This window comes from Eretmochelys imbricata, chromosome 7 (assembly GCF_965152235.1).
Source record: "Eretmochelys imbricata isolate rEreImb1 chromosome 7, rEreImb1.hap1, whole genome shotgun sequence".
Classification (NCBI taxonomy): domain Eukaryota; kingdom Metazoa; phylum Chordata; order Testudines; family Cheloniidae; genus Eretmochelys; species Eretmochelys imbricata.
Window position 1 is genome coordinate 45,766,887 of NC_135578.1, and position 20,968 is coordinate 45,787,854.

General features: G+C 44.2%; 1 protein-coding gene across 1 annotated transcript in view; it reads left to right on the forward strand.

The window, feature by feature from the left end:
* Positions 1 to 20,968, forward strand: part of DOCK3 (dedicator of cytokinesis 3) — a 608,598-nt gene that overhangs the window by 349,156 nt on the left and 238,474 nt on the right. The window contains exons 9-10 of the mRNA XM_077821606.1: positions 14,106 to 14,147; positions 15,018 to 15,172. Coding sequence (XP_077677732.1) covers positions 14,106 to 14,147; positions 15,018 to 15,172 — 197 coding nt within the window. The remainder of the gene's footprint in view (positions 1 to 14,105; positions 14,148 to 15,017; positions 15,173 to 20,968) is intronic.

Here is a 20,968-nt window from a genome sequence, read left to right on the forward strand (position 1 = left end):
AAGGATGCGTACTTTCATATTGCCATCCACCCAGCACATCGGCGGTTCCTACACTTCACTGTGGGCCAAGAACATTACCAGTTTGCGGTTCTCCCGTTCGGTCTAGCTGCGGCCCCACAGGTATTCACGAAGTGCATGGTGGTGGTGGCGGCAGCCTTCTTACTGAGGAAGAGAATCAGGGTGTACTCATACCTCAACAGCTGGCTCCTGGTGGGCCGATCCAAGGCAGAAGTGTGGGGCCATGTGGAGGTGGCCCTGAAATTGTTCCACGAGCTGGGGCTCCTGGTCAATGTTCCCGAGTCCACGCTTGTACCCACACAGAAAGTGGAATTCATAGGGGCGGTCCTGGACGCGGTGCAGGCCAGGGCAAACCTTCCGGTATCCCGATTCTGGGCTATCCAGCAAGCAGTGGCCTCCCTGCACCAGTTTCCAACAATGGCCAGGTGCTGCAGGGCCACATGGCAGCATGCACGCACGTGGTCAGGCATGCCAGACTGAGACTCAGGACTCTGCAGGCATGGCTCGCTCAGGTGTACCGCCCAGGCAGGGTCCCCCTGGACTTGGTAGTGGCAGCCCCAAGGGATGTGCTGGAGTCCCTGCTGTGGTGGCAGTCCCAGCCTGTGGTTTGTGAAGGCATCCCCTTTGCCGCCCCACAACTGGACCTGATGCTGGTGACGGACGCGTCAGACCACGGATGGGGGGCTCACCTGGAGGACCTCATGATGCAGGGGTTGTGGTCTGGAGCAGAGCGGCTGCTCCATATCAATGTGAAGGAGCTCAGGGCGGTTCGTCTCGCCTGCCAGACAACACTACTGCCATGTTTTATATAAACAAACAGGGCGGGGCTCGTTCCTCTCCACTCTGTCGCGAGGCTCTCCTCCTCTGGGATCTTTGCATAGCCCACGCAATTCACCTCGAGACGTCCTATCTCCCGGGGTACAAAACGAGCTGGCGGACTCCCTCAGCAGGTCGTACCGCATGTACGAGTGGACGCTTAGGGCAGACATCATGCTTTCGCTCTTCCGCAGGTGGGGGTTTCCCTGGGTACACCTGTTTGCCACCAGGGCCAACGCCCAGTGCCCGCGGTTCTGTTCGTTCCAGGGCTGCAGCCCAGGCTCACTCACGGACGTGTTTGCGATCCCATGGAGGGGGCCTTGATGTATGCCTTCCCCCTGCTCCCCTTGGTACACAAGGTCCTACTCAAGGTGCGCAGGGACAGGGCAGCGGTGATCCTCATCGCCCCAGCCTGGGCCCGCCAGCACTGGTACACATCTCTCCTAGAGCTGTCCGTGGAGGCCTCAATAGTCCTGCTCCTACACCGGGACCTCATTATACAGGACGTCAGGCAGCTTCTTCACCCCAACCTACAGTCACTGCACCTAACAGTGTGGAGGCTCTGTGGCTAAACACCCTGGAGAGCCAGTGCTCCCTTCCCATGCAGCAGATTCTGCTTGGCAGTAGAAGGGCCTCTACGAGGGCGATCTATATGGCCAAGTGGAAAAGGTTCTCGTGTTGGTGTGAACCCTGACAGGTGCGGCCATGCCAGGCCCAGTGCAGGCCATGCTGGAGTACCTCCTGCACCTCAAGCAGCCAGGGCTAACCCCGTCCTCATTCAGAGTATACCTGGCGGCCATCTCCGCCTTCCATCCGGGGTTCTCGGGGGGCTCAGTGTTCTCCCACCCAACAGTGGGACGTTTCCTTAAAGGGTTGGAGAGGGTGTTTCTGTACTTCCGCCCCCCAGTCCCTCCATGGAACCTTAACCTGGTCCTCTCTAAACTCATGGGACCCCCTTTCAAGCCCCTCGCTTCCTGTTCTTTCCTCTACCTTTCCTGGAAGGTGGCATTTCTAGTTGCCATTACCTCGGCCAGAAGGGTGTCCGAACTGAGGGCCCTCACCTCTGAGCCACCATATTCAGTATTTCACAAGGACAAGGTGCAGCTCCGGCAGCACCTCAAGTTCCTCCATAAGGTGGTCTCCCAGTTCCATTTGAGCCAGAACATTTGTCTGCCGGTGTTCTTCCCGAAACCCTGTACGGACCCGAGTCACCGCAGCTTGCACACCCTGGATGTGCATCGAGCGCTGGCATTCTATTTGGAGTGCACCAAACCCTTTCACAAATCCACGCAGTTGTTTGTAGCTGTAGCCGAGAGAATGAAAGGTCTCCCAGTGTCAGCGCAGCAGATTTCATCTTGGATTAAAAGCTGCATCCGTGCTATTAGCTCGCAGGTGTTCCGGCCCCGGCGGTCACGGCCCACTCGACCAGGGCGCAAGCGACTTCTACGGCGTTCCTGGCACAGGTCCCGATCCAGGAGATCTGCAGAGCAGCCACCTGGTCCTCGCTGCACACCTTCATGACCCACTATGCGGTCAACCAGCAGGCCAGAGAGGACACGGCAGTTGGCAGAGCGGTCCTCCAAGCAGTTGTTCTGTGACTCCTACCCTCCTTCAGAGGTAAGCTTGTGATCCACCTTATGTGGAATGGACGTGAACAAGCACTCAAAGAGGAAAAAACGGTTACTTACTTTCTCGTAACTGTTATTCTTCGAGATGTGTTGTTCATGTCCATTCTATCACCCACCCTCCTATCCCTCTGTCAGAGTCGCCGGCAAGAAGCAACTGGAGGGGGTCAGGCCGATAGGGGTATATATGCATGGCGCAGTGGCGCTACTCGGGGGGCCCCTACGGGAGCTGCTAAGGGGAAAAGTTTCTGACTCTCATGCACGCAGCACACGCACACCTAATGTGGAATGGACGTGAACAACATTTACGAGAAAGTAAGTAACCATTTTTTGTATGGCGGGCCATGAATGCTCACAGAATTGGGGTTGGCGTGTGGGAGGGGGTGAGGTTGGGGGTGCAGGCTCTGGGGTGGGGCTGGAGATGAGGAATTTAGAGGTGCAGGAGGGTGCTCCATGCTGGGACCGAGGGCTTTGGAGGGTGGGAGGGGGACCTGGGCTGGGGCAGGGGCTTGAGTGGCGTTTACCTCAAGCAGCTCCCAGAAGCAGTGGCATGTCCCTTCTCCGGTCCTTTGCAGAGGTGCGGCCAGGTAGCTCTGCACGCTGCCCCATCCACAGGCACTGCCCCTGCAGCTCCCATTGGAGCACCGGAGGGGGCTATTGGAGCACGTAGGAGCCGGAGCGGGGCCATGCTGCGGCTTCCGGGAGCCACGTGGAGCAGCCCCAGACCCACTGCCCTGGCCGGAGCACTGGAGCAGAGCCAAGCTGCGTGGTGTGGCCCGCCGACCCAGCACCCTCGCTGGAGCGCTGGTGCGGGGCAAGCCCCAGACCCTGCTCCCCAGCATGAGCTCGTTGGTCAGCTTAAAACGGCTCACGGGCCGTAGTTTGCCCACCCCTAGTATAGTATGTTATAAAGTAGATTGATAATATAGTAGAATGTTGAACTTAGGTATTTGTTTTATAAAAATTTCTTCATTTTAAGGAGTTCAGACTTTCAGCATTTTTAGGCATTGATACGCTGATACATACAATGAAGTAAAACTACAATTTCACAGGCCTAAATAACTGTTTGGTGGACTATGGAAGTACTGAGTTGTAGACTCAATAACACAGTTTAAAATAAGGGAACCCAAGTTCTCCCCTCTCTCTAGGACCACAACATTTTAATACCCATCTTCCCAAATAAAGTGACTGATAAGAGAATTAAACTTCTCAAATATTACCATCCTGAATAGTGGGGTCCAACCTTGGTCCGAGGATGACAAGTTGAACAGTAGGGCTGGAAGGGAGAACCCCTAAATAATATCCCTTTGCTAAGCTGTAATATCAGGAACTGCTTGTGTAATTTGAAAGGGGGTTGGTGAAGACATTACTATTATTTATTATTTGTATTACTGTAGAACCTAGAAGCCCTAGTTATGGACCAGGACTCAATTGTAGTAGGTGCTATACAAACACAAAGCAAAAGATATTCTCTGTCAGGGGAGCCCCTCACCCCAGTAAAATATTTGAAAATACCTAAAATGCAATCTAGTACATTCCAAAGAAAATAGTAAATGTTTGTCATAACTATTTTTATGAGTGCCAGGGATAAGCTATCTCAGGCAAATATTTTTATTTCCCAATTTAAAGTTTTCAATGGCTTTTAGATTTACCGTACTTAAATTTAGATTTTAGAAGTATAAAAATATACAATTAGTCCAACGAATAGAGGATCAGTTCCCAGAAAGAAGGAATGAATTGGCAGCAAGAAAAGAAGAAAGCAAGAAGCAAAGGAGAAGAGGGGATAGTCCACTGAGCATTCTATGAATGAAGACATTGTCAACTGGAAGTGTCATACAGAGATTTCATCATGTAACGGTAGATTGTTGTTCATACATGGAAAGAAATAAAGACCATATGTTTTCAGAAACTTAAAATCTGTAAAGATTTGTCTGTGCCACCCTTTTCAAAGTGACATCATAGTTTGTAAATCCATTTCTCTATGCAAGGGAAATACTGAGGCTTTCCATTATGCATCACTGTTTTTTACGATTAACTTCTCATTTGCCAGAGACTGTACAGGGTCTCTGTGCCCTGTATTAAAAAGTATTAGTACAGGCTTCATATCAAACCTTACATGACTCAGAAAACGCCTCATACAGATTTTAACTTTATGACTTGCTTGATTTCCTTGCACTTCATTCAAAGTATCTTTCTTAATTTGAATATTTGTGACATAATGAATGTTTAAATTGATTAATGTAACTAAGGTTCTATTGTCCTGGCAGAGACATTGATTCAGTTACAATGTGAAATTCCAGTGGGAGTTTTCGAGGTTAAAAATCCAACACTTGAGTCTTCTGGTACAGTGAAATTTGAGTGGCCTTGCTCCAGCACACTAGTGTCTCAGGTTATAGATTAAGCTTTTTGATATCCTGATTAACTTGGAGGTTATTTACACCCATCTTAGGCAAAGCCTGCTTCCTCCTCTTGTGACAGTGTAAGACGCTTGTAGTAAAACTAATATGGTTCAGCCGTGCAGAGGGTGGCACTTAGGACAGAGGTCTCCAATGTGTGGGGCGGGTCCCCCTAGGGGGCCAAGGAGGACCGACTAGGGGGCTTCAGTGGGGCCCCATGCCAACCCCCACAGGGAAGGGGAGGGAGCACCACTCAGCCCATCTCCGCCCCCAGCCAAGGGTGCCGGAACAATTTTTATAGTGGGGCTGCTGAGACCCATTACACCAAACTGTAAACCCTGTATTTAATGGAAACTATTTCAAGTGAGGGTGTGCAGCAGCACCCCCATTACCCCTCGTTCCGGCTCCTATGCCCCCAGCTCTGCCCCGGTCCGGCCGCTGGACGTGGCTCCATTCCTGGCCCGGGGCTGACGCTGGGGGCAAGGTCAGGAGTGGATCTGCACCTGGCTGCGGACCCAGCTGGTGGCCTCCACCACAGCATGGCTGTGGCTACTCTCCTGCCTCTGGCCACATCCTTCCCCTCCCACAGCATCCCCGCACCAGCTCAGGGAAAGCTGGGGGGGCGGGGAGAATGACCCTGGGTTCGGTGGGGTGCGACCCTTAAAAGAAGACCACTGAGTTAGGGGATGTGCACCTTCTGCACTCCACATTCTGTAAGGATGCCCTGCACATTCCTGCACAGCAGTATTTAAGAGAAAGAGCAGTGAATCCGCTAGTACATGGATCCATTGGCTATTCCCCTTGAGCTGAATTTGTGGCAAATTGCTCATAGTTTATTCTAGCCATAAGGCTGGAGTAGCAGCCAGAGAGCAATTCCACTACCACAAAATAGTCCAGAGTAAATGATTCCTTCTCCCACCTTGGCTCTGAAGGAACTTCCCAGAGCACAGCTTGCAGCTCATGTGATGTGTTGGGATCAGGACTTGGCCCTTAGTCAGTTTATACATCTGTGTTGTTTTAGATTGCAGATTCAGCTAGACTGCTGTCAGGTCATGTTCAGTTCACATTTGGCAGGCTATCTGTACAACCTAAAAGGCAAAAAACTTATTTTTTGTTTAAATAAAAAAATAGATTCTGCAGAAACTGATGAGAATCGCTCATCAGGGAAAGTTTCATACTTGTCAACAACAAAGCTTTAATTGGCTTGTCAAGCCCTGCAATAAGATCTCTTAGTCTGTGGAATAGTCTTCTGAGAGTATTCATGCAAGGGTGCTGGAACAATTTATATAGTGGGGGTGCTGAGAACCACTGAACCAAACTGTAAACCCTTTATATGATGGAAATCACTTCAATCCAGAGGGTGCAGCAGCACCCCTAGTTCCAGCACCTATATATTCATGGGATCCTTATTGCTTTCCACATGTACATAAATGGAAAATAGTACAACAGGGAACGGTATTGTACTGGCAAAAAAACGGATCAGGGGATTTAATAGGTCTTTTCCATCTATAAATAGTGTGAAATGAAGGCATGTTATATAAACCCTGATCATTACATTAATTTCATTAGCAAAATGTGTGGATTTAAAAGTTTTTGTATGATGTGGGTTTTATTTAGTTTTAAGTGTCCTATCTGGGTATGCATGTCTTTGCAGCTTATGTACAGTAACTCCTCACTTAATGTCCTAGTTATGTTCTTGAAAAATGCAACTTTAAGTGAAACAATGTTAAGCAAATCAAATTTCCCCATAAGAATTAATGTAAATAGGGGGAGTTAGGTTCCAGGGAATTTTTTTTTGCCAGACAAAAGACATTATATACATATACAGTATAAGTTTTAAATAATTTTAAACAAACAATTTAATATTGCACTCACCAATGATGATTGTGAAGCTTGGTTGAGGCAGAGGTGTAGCAGGGTCGGGACACGGGGGCTTGCCCGTTCCCCAGCTGGAATGCTGGGAAGGTGGAGCGGGGAGAGCCAAACAATATTATAAGAGAACATTGCAGGACTTTAAAGAGGTATGTTCTCTAATACATCAGCAACCTAATAATGAAAGGTTAACCGGGACAATGTTAAGTGAGGAGTTACTGTATGGTGTTTCATTGTTCTTCTTCCAGTGATGGTCCCTATGTATATTCCACTCCAGGTGCGCATGTACTCTATGTGTCTGAGACCAGAAGACATTTTCTAGCAGTGTCATTTGGTCTGCACCTGCAGTTTTCTGAACTGAGGGCATAAGTGACAGTGTGGAGTCCCTTTCAGTTCCTTTCTATCACCCATGGTTTGAGGTGGAACCTCTTCAGTGTCCAAAGCGTTAGCTAGCTTTCTGATTCAAAACTTGTAGATAACTGTAAATAGTTTTTAAAATCTGTTTTTAGATCATTTTTATAGTTAGTGTAGTTTAGTAGTCTTGAGAGTTTCTCTCACCCTAACATTCACCTGTATGCAGTGCCCAGTATATCCAGGATCCCAGGATTTAAGATCTGAATGGCTGGGCTTTCCCAGTCAGTAGCAACCATGACGTGCTTCTATTACATGGGGAAACCCATATTCCTACTGGTCCTTTCTGAGCTGAACCCATCAAGCTCAAGAATACAGGCTATGAGTTCCTAGTCCAATTGTGGCCTGTCAGACCCCCTGTGCATCAGGCAGAAACACCAAGTGTCCCTCAAAGCATAGTGATCTCGGGCTCCAGAGATTACTCGAGCAGGGCTAAGGACTCTGCCCACCAAAGGCATGAGGAGGGTAAGAGCAAGCACTCTCAGAAGAAATGTGAGAGAACCCCTCCAAGTCCTTATCCAAAAAGAGGACCTCCTCTCCAAAACTGTCTAAACCAGGGAAGTACCGACACTGTCAGTTGGCCACTCACCAGTACCATCAATCATCTGAAGCATAAGACCTCCCATACCAATGGTACTGCTCATCAACATAAAAACCCCCTTTTCCCCTGATAAGTCCCGTATCAGTGTGAGATCTTCACCATCCCTGTCAAGACCAGGGGTCAGCCCCAGTAGAGGTGCTGGGATCTCATGGGCACCTTCCTTCTCACAAAGGAGGGACTGCACACTTTCGATCCAGTGGCATCCTGCTCCATGGGACTGCCCTATTTTCCCTTTGACTCCTAACACTGGCCTTGCTGGAGCTCCTGCCATCCATATGAGACATCCCAAATCTATAAAGTCATAAGGGGAGTCATGACAGGCTTCCCATCTCAGGGAAGAATCTCAACCCACTCGGGATCAATCTAAGGAAGAAGAGCAACCAGACCAGGCGGGACCACCTGTCCTGGCAGGGTTATTATCGTTATCCCCAGATGGTTGCACCTGGCTCACCATCACCGCCTGACATCTACAGATAGTTCCCGGATCTTCTGAGGAGGGTTACAGTTACAGATCCCCCTGGAGGAAGTACAGGACACCCCTCATAAGCTACTGTACATCTTCCAGAGTACATGTTCTAGAAAGGTGACAATTAATGAGGCCTGACAGTTAAAGATGGTCTGGCATACTCCAGTCAATTGTGCTCCCACTTCAAAGAGAACAGAGAAGAAATACTTTGTGCCTTCTAAGGGAGCAGAATACTTATTCTCACACTGTGCTCTGTACTCTTTCATGGTGCAAGCTGTCAGTGAAAGGAACAAGCAAAACCACACTAGCTCTACACCTTCTTATAAGGAGGCCAAATTTTTAGTCTGTTTTTGAGAAAGAACTTCACTTTGGCAAGCTTACAGTTCTGCATAGCAAACTACCAAGCTTTAATGTTGAAATATGATTTTATTGATTGCTATACATTCTCAGAATTCACCAACAAATTCCGCCAAGAAGATGGACCTCATTTCCAAGCAGTTATTGATGAAGGTAAATTGTAGATCGGCCCCCAGGCGTTAATAGATGCAGCAGATACAGCCTCCCACTCGATGGCAATTTCATGAGACTTTGTAACCTTATCTAAACCAGGTCATCCATTTACCTGTCTTCTATCCAAAACTACATGCCACCAGAGAAGACAAGAAACTACACCCTCTGGATGCATGATGACCCTTGTCATTCCATCGTCAGAAGAAAAAACCCTTCAGGAAATCTCCTGAACTGTTGTCTCTTTTATGGTACATATGAGAGGGCAAGCGGTCTCTTCAGAGAGATTTTTCAAATGTATTTTGGGTTGCACCATCCTTTGTTACAAGTTAATGGCAGCCCATCTGCCGCAAGATATGAGGGCCCACTTGACCAGAGCCCAGGGTGCATCTGTTGCTTCACTTCAAGATGTCCCTCTTCTGGAGATCTGTAGAGCAGCTCTGTTCACACTTTTGTGAACCATTATGCTCTTGTACAATCTTCTACGTAGTCAGCAGAGCAGTCCTCCAACTGGTGTAGAGCAGATGCAGACCAACCTATCCTCCTCAACGAATACTGTTTGTGAGTCACCTTGAGTGGATACACATAGGGACCATCACTCGAAGAAGAAAGGTTACTTACCTTGAACAATAACTGGAGTTCTTTGAGATACGTGGTCCCTATCTGTATTCCAGTATCCACCTTCCTTCCCCTCTACCGCAGAGCCCTGGCCTATGGCTATTTGTAGTAGAAAGGGAACAAGAGAGGCAGTCAGTCCACACTGCCCCTTATGCCTTCAGGTCAGAGCACAAGGAGAAGAGTGCAGCTGTGGACCAATGGAGTCTAGTAGCAGAAATTTTCCAGTCTTGGGCACATGGAGTACATGCACTCTTCTAATAGAATACAGATAGGGAACCCCACATCGAAAATAAACTCCAGTTATTATACAGGTAAATAACTTTTCTTTTTCATCTCCTCTCTTATCAGAATCACTTTATCTTAGGCCTTGTGAATTTTTCTCCTTCAGGTTGCTGATTATGAAGCTGAACAATGTGCCTTAACATGAACAAAATTTATCTAAAATTGATGTTGTTTTTTAAGAAAAACAAATTACCCTTTTCATATGAAAATGTGAATGATTTTTTAAAAAATGATATAATTGAATAGTATTTTTTGGTATGTACATCATTTTTAACCTGTATAACATTGTGCGGAAATGTATTATGAGTTGTTAAACTATTCCACGGGGCTTCCTGTAAATCAGCTTGCAGTTGGAATTGCCACTGGATTTAATCTACATCGGTCAGTGGTATAGGCCCAGCAGCACAGCAGTAACAGTGGGACACTGTTATTTAGCAAGAATGGGCACAGGAAAGATATAAACAGGACACACCTCTCTGGAGATATCTGCAGATCTTTAGAAGGGTTTAAATCTAGCCTCTAAACATTTGTTTAGCCTTCCTTTTGATTAATTGGTCATTCTTTTATGCATCATTCTGAAGTGCCTACAGGGTGAGTGCTGTAGATGGGCAGACGACAGAACTACTGCCCATGTTTCTTCCAGGCCTCAGCTGTTTGTCTTTAAATTGAACTATTTTATTTTTAAATTAAGATAAGTAATATATCAGGATTTCTTACAAATACACTAGTTTTGAGGGGAGTTTTGAAGTGGAGAGAAACTAGAAATAGACTTGCAACGAACATAGCATTTGATGTCAAAACAGCAAGATACATAAGGAGTTCAAAGAGAGTTGAGCTTGGCGCTTTTATACAGCTGTTATAGAGAAATGGAAAGCTCTCTAAGCTTTTTAAAAAATATTTGTAAATATATAATAGAAATGAAAATGGCTTGTACACACTAAAAATTCCCCACAATGTGAAGCATTTTGACTTTGCATGCAAGTAGACACAGTGTGGATGCTCATCACGTAGAACGCTACTGACTGGGGCTTTGTAGATGCCCTGAGGGAGGCAAAAAACCTCATCTTTGCCTCCATCACAGTCACAACATAAGATTAAAAATGTTTTATAGAAGTGAGACTCAGATAAGGATATTGTGTGCCAAATTCTAGCCATCTTCCATTTCATGTCATTTTTTGCAGGTCATCTGTATGCTATGGTGATCTGTGAGGCTGATGGTGGGGAGAGACTGTTTTGACAGCTGAGTACAAAATATTTGTAGTGTATAGGTAGGAACACTGTTAGTCCAAATGCAAATTTTAATGTGCTGTTTGGACTTTTTTGATGATTCCATAGTCGTATACCAAACTCCCTATAGGCACATTGACGCCTCATTATTGAAACTCACTGAAAACACCTATTCCCTACTTCTGGGGGTAGGGATGGAGTGGGAAGAGGAGAAGAGGATACAAACAGTTCAGGGAACAACTTTTTAAAAGAGAGAGTGGGTCAGAAAAATAAACAAACAATAAATATATTCAAAATGAGGATTGAAACTATCATTTTTCACGGTTGAAGGATACACTGCATAAACCCCCCCACAAAACTTTAGGAAGGGTGTTCAGAAATAATGAAGTATAAGATTAATAAACAATACTCTAATAGCCCTATTAGTCATTATAATGTAGCAGTAAGCTATGGTGAGTCAGAAATAGTAGTGGGTGTGCATTATTAGGCTATTGCTTCAATTCTCTGGTGGTTAAAGAAGATAAAAGGCCTTGGGCTAGATCCTAAAAGAGGACTTAGGCTAAGCGGCTAAGCATTGCAGTGCCTAAATTTTAGTCACCCTGCTATCTAATGGAATTTATAACACTGAACCAGGTACCCTGTATAACTCCTGGGGAGAGTTAAGTACCTAAGAATGGGATCCAGAAATGCCAGCAAGTTGAGTGGGGAGATGTCTAAACGAACTAATATGAAATGCTGAAGATCTAAGCCCTGGTATGACCTAAGCTTCAAAGGAACTTAGGCACCTAAGTCCAGGTCTGAGGGAAATGCCTATTTTTGTTCGAGATTCACAGCCATGAACCCTCTCCTGGAGTTAGGCACCTAAGTCCTTTCTTGCAAAAAGAAGGTGGTGGGGCTGCCCTTTTTAGCCCAGTAGTTAAATCATTCACCTGGGTTGTGGGACAAGATTGGAAGGGGAACTCAAACTTAGGTCTCCCACATACTGGGTGAATGCCCTAGCCACTGGGTTAAAGAGTCATTCTTACTCTTTCTCTGGCCCAATAAATACTTAATTATTTATACAGAGTAGAGTGGCTTCTACAGGAGAGCTGGAGAGAGACCCAGCCTAGACTATCCGGGGTGGAAGGGGAGCAGTTGAGCCCAGGTCTCCTATGTCTGTGGGGCATGCTCTAACCATTGGGCCAAATGTTAGAAGGTGGAAGCAACATCACCACCACCACCTCCTCTAGATAAGTTTTGTGTGGGATCTGATCTGTTAGGCGACCTCTGAGAATGCCTGCCAGATCAGTCCCTGCAAGCAAGATAGGAGAGAGAATGCCTAGTTTGAGGATCCCAACTGGGCACAGGACTGAGATTGCTGTGCACGTGCCCAGTGGCAGGTTTAAGGGGATTTTAGCAGCAGACACTTAGGTGCCTAAATCCCTTTATGGATTTAACCGCTTGTGCCTCTTAGTGCATCTGAGGCATGCAGCAGTGGCTTACTCATTTGCACTTTTTTTGTAGGTCATTGCTGTGTCCTATCAGATCATCAGTACAGTGGCCCACTGGCTGAACAGTGTTCTTCCTCACTATCTGAGGCTTATACTTATAACCCCATTGTACCTTTGCCTGACTGCATAGAAGTATATCCATTTTTTCAGGAAGTAACAACAAAACTCTCATCTCCTTGCCCATGGATTAAAGCCATTCACTTGCAGTGGCAAGCACACATTAAATCTGTATTGTTTTTGGATGCCTGTCAGGGTCAGCCCAAAGTAGAGAGTATTGCATTAGTAGAGCCCTGAAGCATCAAAAGTATGGACTGTCATGAAATCCAGTCTCCTGGCCAGCCAAAGATGCAAAAAGGATATTCAGCCCACTACTGTTAAAATGCAAATTCATTGACCTCCAATTGTATTATTTAATTTCAGTTCCTTGTAGAGCTTATTCTTTTATATAGAATATATTTCAATCCCCAAAATAAAATGGCCTTTTTCCTCTGTTTTTATTCATTTTTTCTGACCGCAAGACTCATAAGAATGCCATGGTTTGGAGATGCTGTTGCTGAAGCTCTTGGTTTGTTGAATTTCTGTTCCTGCAACTGCTGCCATGTTGACAACAAATCATGCAGGTCCTGCTAGGTAGTGTGTTCAGGTGTGTCAGAACAACAATATCTTAAACATGTCTGAAAAGGGTAGGGTAAGAAGAGAGGGAAAAGGACGTAAGCTATTCTGTTGATCATGTTGACAAGATATTTCATTTTTTAAATACTAAAGTTTAAATGAATGTACATAACAAGGCATGGCAAAATCGTTAACAAGACATTAAAAAAACAAACCTTTGAAACCTCAGTTTAGATTCAGATTAATATTTAAATCTCTGGAGATTAAACAGGCACAGTTAGAGACTTGCCGTCCATTTTCTGATTATAATGTTACCATTTAGCATGAAAAACAGGATCAGCCTTTGAGTTACAGTTTCAGAGATAAAAGAAAAGGAGTACTTGTGGCACTTTAGAGACTAACAAATTTATTTGAGCATAAGCTTTCGTGAGCTACAGCTCACTTCATCGGATGTTGCTCTTACTACAAATATTTTTGTACAGGTGTTGACTATTTGATATTAGTGAAAATGTCTTCAGATGTTTACTGGAATTTCATTTTGTATCACACAGTCCAGATCTGTGCAAAATTTGAACACAGAAAGTATCAAACAAAATCACCTTCTTTCTAGGCTTCCATCTCTGTGGATGATTAAACAACTGTATCTGTCCTTAGGATAACACATACTAGATGGGGATTAATAACAGTAGGGTACTCCTGCATTTGGATACCTTAAATTACCCAGTGTAAGAAAAAGAAAAAGGGCCTTTTTAAATGACATACAAAGACCATTTTAAATGCTATCAAGTCTGTGAGAGCCTTTTACACTCAAAGTTAAGGCAACACCACCCGTAAATTATCTCGGTTAGGTATAAAAGGGTTTTCAGATAAAGCTAGTAGTATTGGTGTATGTCTTAATGAATAACACAAATAAAAGAAAATCATTCTGAATTACAAAAGTAAACTGAAAAATCAGTCTGCTGTGATCTCAGAAATGTCTAGCATGTTTATGATAAAGGACACAGAAACAATTAGAGGAATACATAGAGAGAAGAGAGTACAGACAGGAGGATTTTAGGGTTGAAAATTAATTTTTAAAAATAGTCGTCCAATGCTGTATAAAGTGAATGCAAACGTTTCTCCTGTAATAATCAATTTATATTTTTATTCTTTTTTCCTCCACAGCATTTATCAAGTAGGCACAGTGTCCAGCAAAGCACAACACAGGTAAGATGGCTGCAAAACCCTAGCATGATGTCTTTTTTTCTTTGAAATCTCTGATAATGTATCTGAATGTAAAGAAATAATGCAAATCGCAGACTGACTGATCAGAATTGGCTCAAATTGATTGTTGACCTGCGCATAGTGTTTTTATTTACACCAGTGCAAAATAGAAATAAAACACTATCAAATCAGAATGGTAGTATTTTATATATGCTTTCCACTGGTATAAATGATGTAATTGGTATTAGGCCCAAATGTACACCCTTCTTGGTATTTGGCTCTTTTGGTTACTCAAATATCGATAATAAAAGATAAACCCCGCAGCCTAAGCTTTCTCCCTAAATTGTTCCTAGAGTTTCCTAAAAGAGATCTCTCTATTTTAGACCTCAAATCCCTCCCTCCCCACAATCTCACATAACCAGTTCCACGTCTCTCATCTCCAGGGTGGTTAATGAGCTGCAACTATTATAAAAAGTCAGCAAGAAGCAGTTTCTGAAGCAAATTTTTCGGAATTCTAATACCTGCTAACAGTGTGAGTCAACAAGAATTGTACTTTCTGGAATCAGGAGCACTGGCTGAGAAACAGAACTGATGTAGTCTCTTTGATGGTTAGATAAGTTGATTTCAGATTGGTAACACCACACATCTTCTTATCGCTGTTTCCAAAACCACTGCAATGAAAACCAAATATATAAGTTAAAACTAGAAAAACTGAAAACACATCTGCCATATGTCTCTGATGTAGCACCTAATTCATGAGGCTAAACTTCTACTCCATGGAGAAGGAAGAACTGAGTTATGACTCTGCCATGTGAGTTATGTACACCTTATTTGTGAAGAAAATAATACTTGTTTTTGATTTTTAAAAATCAGGTGGATACAATTCGTCAGCGTCATGGGGAGGCTTGCCGTATGCCAGTACCTCACCACTTCTTCATCAGTCTAAAGAGCTTCACCTATAATACTATTGGGGAAGACACAGATGTCTTCTTTTCTTTGTATGATGTTCGAGAGGGCAAGCAGATCAGGTAGGACAATATCAACCTCTTGTTTGCTTTTCATCACATGTGGAATACAAATATTCAAAGAATACAAAGCTTGGAGAAAAATGTCTGAACTATCTCCTCTCACCCTTGTCATGAGGAATTTTGATAGATGAATTCAGTGACTGGCAGTTTTGTGATGCATACACCAAAATATTGAAGTATGGTGTTTTTTGTGTGAGAAGTGTACTTCTCATGAAAGTGGGTGACTCAGAGCATTGACTAACAGTAGGCATAGCATGGGCAGTCATTGTACAAACTTCCAGATCAGTCCTAAAGCTTAACCTTAATGTAGTCCAGGTCTTGTGCAGAGTGAAAGTTGTTACTCCGTAAAAAGTGATAATGCTGATTTGTGCCATGTTGCATGAGAGTTTTGAAAGGAGCCCACCTGTTTGTTTGGGTGCTTGGCTGAGATCATCAAGCTCTCTTTCTCTTGTGATCTAAGAAGGATCATAGTGGATTGGAGAGATGCTAGAATTACTATAATAACTTGTTTTCCTCACTCTGAGTTAGATATAAATACATAAATATGGCTGAAGGTATCCATTCTTCTGGCCAGTTTGACTGTACATTATGTTATAGGCAGCCGCCAGAGCAGAGGTCCCCAAATTGTGGGGCACGCCCCCCTAGGGGTGTGCAGAGCAGCATTCGGGGGGTCGTGGCGGGGGTGGGGCGGGAGTGCCAGCCAGCCCCACCCCCAGTTCTGCTCTGACCCCACCCCCAGCCATGTCCCTCATTCCCAGCCCTGTGTCTGACCCTGTCCCCAGCCTTGGTGCAGCTCTGCACCCAGCTGGGGGCCCAGCTGCCACTCCAGCCCCGCCCTCAGTCCCTGGCTGGGGAGGGAGCAGAGACAAACCCAGCTGCGGGCCTAGCTGCAGCTCCATTCCCAGCCCGGGGATGGGAGCGGAGCTAAATCCGGCCACAGGCCCGCTTGTGGCTCTGCTCGTACCCCAGCCTTGGCCCCCGGCAAGGCTCCAGCCCTAGACCCACCCGCCATTGCAGCCCCAGCCTCAGCCCCCTTACCCCATCCATGTTCCTCCTCTCCCCCCCCCACCCCCAAGCCGCAGCCAAGCTCCTGGCACTGGCTCCAGGGGAGGCCAGGGAAGCACAGCCCTCAAAAGTTTGGGGACCACTGTACTAGAGGTTTCAATATGATATGAAATAGGTCCTATTTTTTTCCTTCTTATAAGTGGCCTTTGGAAATACCAGGATGAAAATTAACAGAAAATGACCACATCAAGTGCCTTGTATCTGAGTAGTTCAGTTAGTATATGTCTTTACCAAGAGAAGTCATTGAGACACCATATGCTGAAGAAAATGTTGCAGGAAAAAGTCTAGTGCCACCGGGAGTCCTTGACTCTTAACTCTTATTGATGTCATCTTACTCCTGCACAGCAAAAACAAGTGATGAAAACAGGTTAGAGAGACAACAAAAGATTTCCAGACTAAAGCTTTTTTAAATTCTAATTATAGGATAAAAGGAAGCTATCATCTGCAATTCATTTGAAAAAAGCAGCACTTATAAATCATTCTTTTGAGCTTTGATTAAATTATGTCTGGGTCCATGGACAGAGATATTTAACATTTGCCTAAAGGAATTTTGTGCCACTGTGATCAAAACTGTCTTGTACATTTTGACAGATTTAAACGTGTCCCAAGCTGGGAAAAAACAGATTTCAGAGCTCTGTCTGCCTTTTGCTTCATTTTGAAAAATACTATTCTTCCAAAGAAGTTGTGGGATAGAACGACTAATATTTGGGGCTCTCCAGAGTACTAAAAAAAGGAGAAATATTGGAATACCCTAAATGAATCAGTTAAGTTTTATAGTTAAACAAATGTGTCTACCACCAATTAGCTGGGCATCTTAAAGAACACTGTTAAGGAATGTAGGGAGGGAATCTGACCTGATATTGAGTCAGCTGTTTGATTCCCTCTATAGAATCATAGAATATTAGAGTTGGAAGAGACCTCAGGAGGTCATCCAATCCAATCTCCTGCTCAAAGCAGGACCAATCCCCAACTAAATTATCCAGGCCAAGCCTTTGTCAAGCTGGGCCTTAAAAACCTCTAAGGATGGTGTCATAAATATAAAGGGAAGGGTAAACACCTTTAAATCCCTCCTGGCCAGAGGAAAAACCCTTTCACCTGTAAAGGGTTAAGAAGCTAGGATAACCTCGCTGGCACCTGACCAAAATGACCAGTGAGGGGACAAGATACTTTCAAAAGCTGGAGGGAGGGAGAAACAAAGAGTCTGTCTGTGTGATGCTTTTGCCAGGGACAGAACAGGAATGGAGTCTTAGAACTTAGTAAGTAATCTAGCTAAATATGCGTTAGATTATGATTTCTTTAAATGGCTGAGAAAATAAGCTGTGCTGAATGGAATGTATATTCCGGTCTTTGTGTCTTTTTGTAACTTAAGGTTTTGCCTAGAGGGATTCTCTATGTTTTGAATCTAATTACCCTGTAAGGTATTTACCATCCTGATTTTACAGAGGTGATTCTTTTTTACTGTTTCTTCTATTAAAATTCTTCTTGTAAGAACTAAACGCTTTTTTCATTGTTCTTGAGATCCAAGGGTTTGGGTCTATGGTCACCTATGCAAATTGGTGAGGATTTTTACCAAACCTTCCCCAGGAAGTGGGGTGCAAGGGTTAGGAGGATTTTGGGGGGAAAGACGTTTCCAAACAACGCTTTCTCAAAAATAAACCTGGTCAGATGTTTGGTGGTGGCAGTGGAAGTCCAAGGGCAAAAGGTAAAATAGTTTGTACTTTGGGGAAGTTTTAACCTAAGCTGGTAAAAGTAAGCTTAGGAGGTTTTCATGCAGGTCCCCACATCTGTACCCTAGAGTTCAGAGTGGGGAAGGAACCTTGACAGATGGAGATTCCACCACCTCCCTAGGTAACCCACTCCAGTGCTTCACCACCCTCCTGGTGAAATAGGAGTTATTAAAATACTTATTTTGGTCTGGTCAGAGCACTCAAAGACGTGGTCCTCCTCAAGAGAATAGAACAAAAAATATCTGTCACCAAAAGTTTAGAGTGAGAATGGCACATTTAGATACTTCAAACAAACAAAACTATTCAGTTTTTATAACAATTAACTGAAGTGTCAGAAATTGTTGAGTTCAAGCGCAGCAATTGGAAACAGGCAAGACAGATGTGCAACTAGAAAATAAGCTTGTACAAGGCCTCCAATGGCTTCAGACGGAGAGAAGTTGTCACATAAGAGACCACTGTGGCTTAATCAGGAGATCTTTAATTATCTGAAACTCAAAAAGGAATCCTCAAGAAGTGGAAACTAGGTCAAATCACAAAGGATTGATATAAACAGCACAAGCATGTAGGTATAAAATTAGAAAGGCCCAGGCATGAAATGAGATTAAACTAGATAGAGACATAAAGAGTAACCAGAAAACATTTCACAAATATATTAGAAGCAAGAAGAATACTGGGGACAGAATAGGCCTGTTACTCAATGGCGGGGGGAGACAATAACAGTAACTTTTTGATGTTTCAGTTTTCTCCAAAAAGTGTATTTGCGATTGGACTTCTAACATAGTGAACGCCCGTGAAAATGGGGTAGGATCAGAGGCTAAAATAGGCAAAGAACAAGTTAAAATTACTTAGACAAGTTAGATGTCTTCAAGTAGCCAGGGTCTGATGAAGTACATCCTAGAATACTCATGGAGCTGACTGGGAAGATATTTGAGCTATGAGCAATTATCTTCAAAAAATCATGGAAAATGGGAGGAAAATGGGATTTCAGAGGACTGGAAAAAGGCAAATATAGTGCCAATGTATAAAAAGGGGAATAAGGATGTCATAAATATAAAGGGAAGGGTAAACCCCTTTGAAATCCCTCCTGGCCAGGGGAAAGCTCCTCTCACCTGTAAAGGGTTAAGAAGCTAAAGGTAACCTCGCTGGCACCTGACCAAAATGACCAATGAGGAGACAAGATACTTTCAAAAGCTGGGAGGAGGGAGAGAAACAAAGGGTCTGTGTCTGTCTGTATGCTGGTCTTTGCCAGGGATAGACCAGGAATGGAGTCTTAGAACTTTTAGAGTAACAGCCGTGTTAGTCTGTATTCGCAAAAAGAAAAGGAGTCCTTGTGGCACCTTAGAGACTAACCAATTTATTTGAGCATGAGCTTTCGTGAGCTACAGCTGATGAAGTGATGTAGCTCACGAAAGCTCATGCTCAAATAAATTGGTTAGTCTCTAAGGTGCCACAAGGACTCCTTTTTTTTTAGAACTTTTAGTAAGTAATCTAGCTAGGTATGTGTTAGATTATGATTTCTTTAAATGGCTGAGAAAAGAATTGTGCTGAATAGAATAACTATTTCTGTCTGTGTATCTTTTTTGTAACTTAAGGTTTTGCCTAGAGGGGTTCTCTATGTTTTTGAATCTAATTACCCTGTAAGATATCTACCATCCTGATTTTACAGGGGGGATTTCTTTATTTCTATTTACTTCTATTTTTATTAAAAGTCTTCTTGTAAGAAAACTGAGTGCTTTTTCATTGTTCTCAGATCCAAGGGTTTGGGTCTGTGGTCACCTATGCAAATTGGTGAGGCTTTTTATCCAACATTTCCCAGGAAAGGGGGGGTGCAAGTGTTGGGAGGATTGTTCATTGTTCTTAAGATCCAAGGGTCTGGGTCTGTAGTCACCTAGGCAAATTGGTGAGGCTTTTTACCAAACCTTGTCCAGGAAGTGGGGTGCAGGGTTTTGGGAAGTATTTTGGGGGGAAAGACGCGTCCAAACAGCTCTTCCCCAGTAACCAGTATTAGTTTGGTGGTGGTAGCGGCCAGTCCAAGGACAACGGGGGGGAATATTTTGTACCTTGGGGAAGTTTTGACCTAAGCTGGTAAAGATAAGCTTAGGAGGTTTTTCATGCAGGTCCCCACATCTGTACCCTAGAGTTCAGAGTGGGGGAGGAACCTTGACAAAGGACAACCTGGGAATGACAGACCAGTCACCTTAACTTCAGTACCTGGAAAGATAATGGCACAAATAATTAAGCAATCAATTTACAAATGCCTGGAGAATAATAAGGTAAGTAACAATGAGCGTGGATTTGTCAAGAACAAATCGTATCAAACCAATCTAATAGCTTTCTTTGACAGGGTAACAAGACTTGTGGATGCAGGAAAGTAGTAGATGTTATATATCTTGACTTTAGTAAGCCTTTTGATACTGTCTCTCATGACCTTCTTATAAACAAACGAGGGAAATACAACCTAGATGGAGCTACTATAAGGTGGGTGCATAACTGGTTGGAAACCCGTTCCCAGAGAGTAGTTATCAGTGGTTCACGGTCAAGCTAGGAGGGCATATCAAGTGGGGTCCCTCAGGGATTGGTCCTGGTTCTGGTTTTCTTCAATATCTTTATTAATGATTTAACTAATGCCAGAGAGAGTACACAAATAAAGTTTGCAGACGATACTGAACTGGGAGGGGTTGCAGGTGCTTTGAATGATAGGATTAAGATTCAAAATGATCTGGAAAAACTGGAGAGATGGTCTGAAGTAAATAGGATGAAAGTCAATAAAGAGGAAAGCAAAGTACTCCACTTAGGAAGGAACAATCAGTTGCACAAATACAAAATGGGAAAGGACGGTCTAGGAAGGAGTGCTGCAGAAAAGGATCTTGGGGTCATTGTGGCTTACAAGCTAAATATGAGACAACAGTGTAACACTGTTGGAAAAAATCAATTCCTTGGATGTATTAGCAGGAGTGTGGTAAGCAGGACACAAGAAGAAATTCTTCTGCTCTACTCTGTGCTG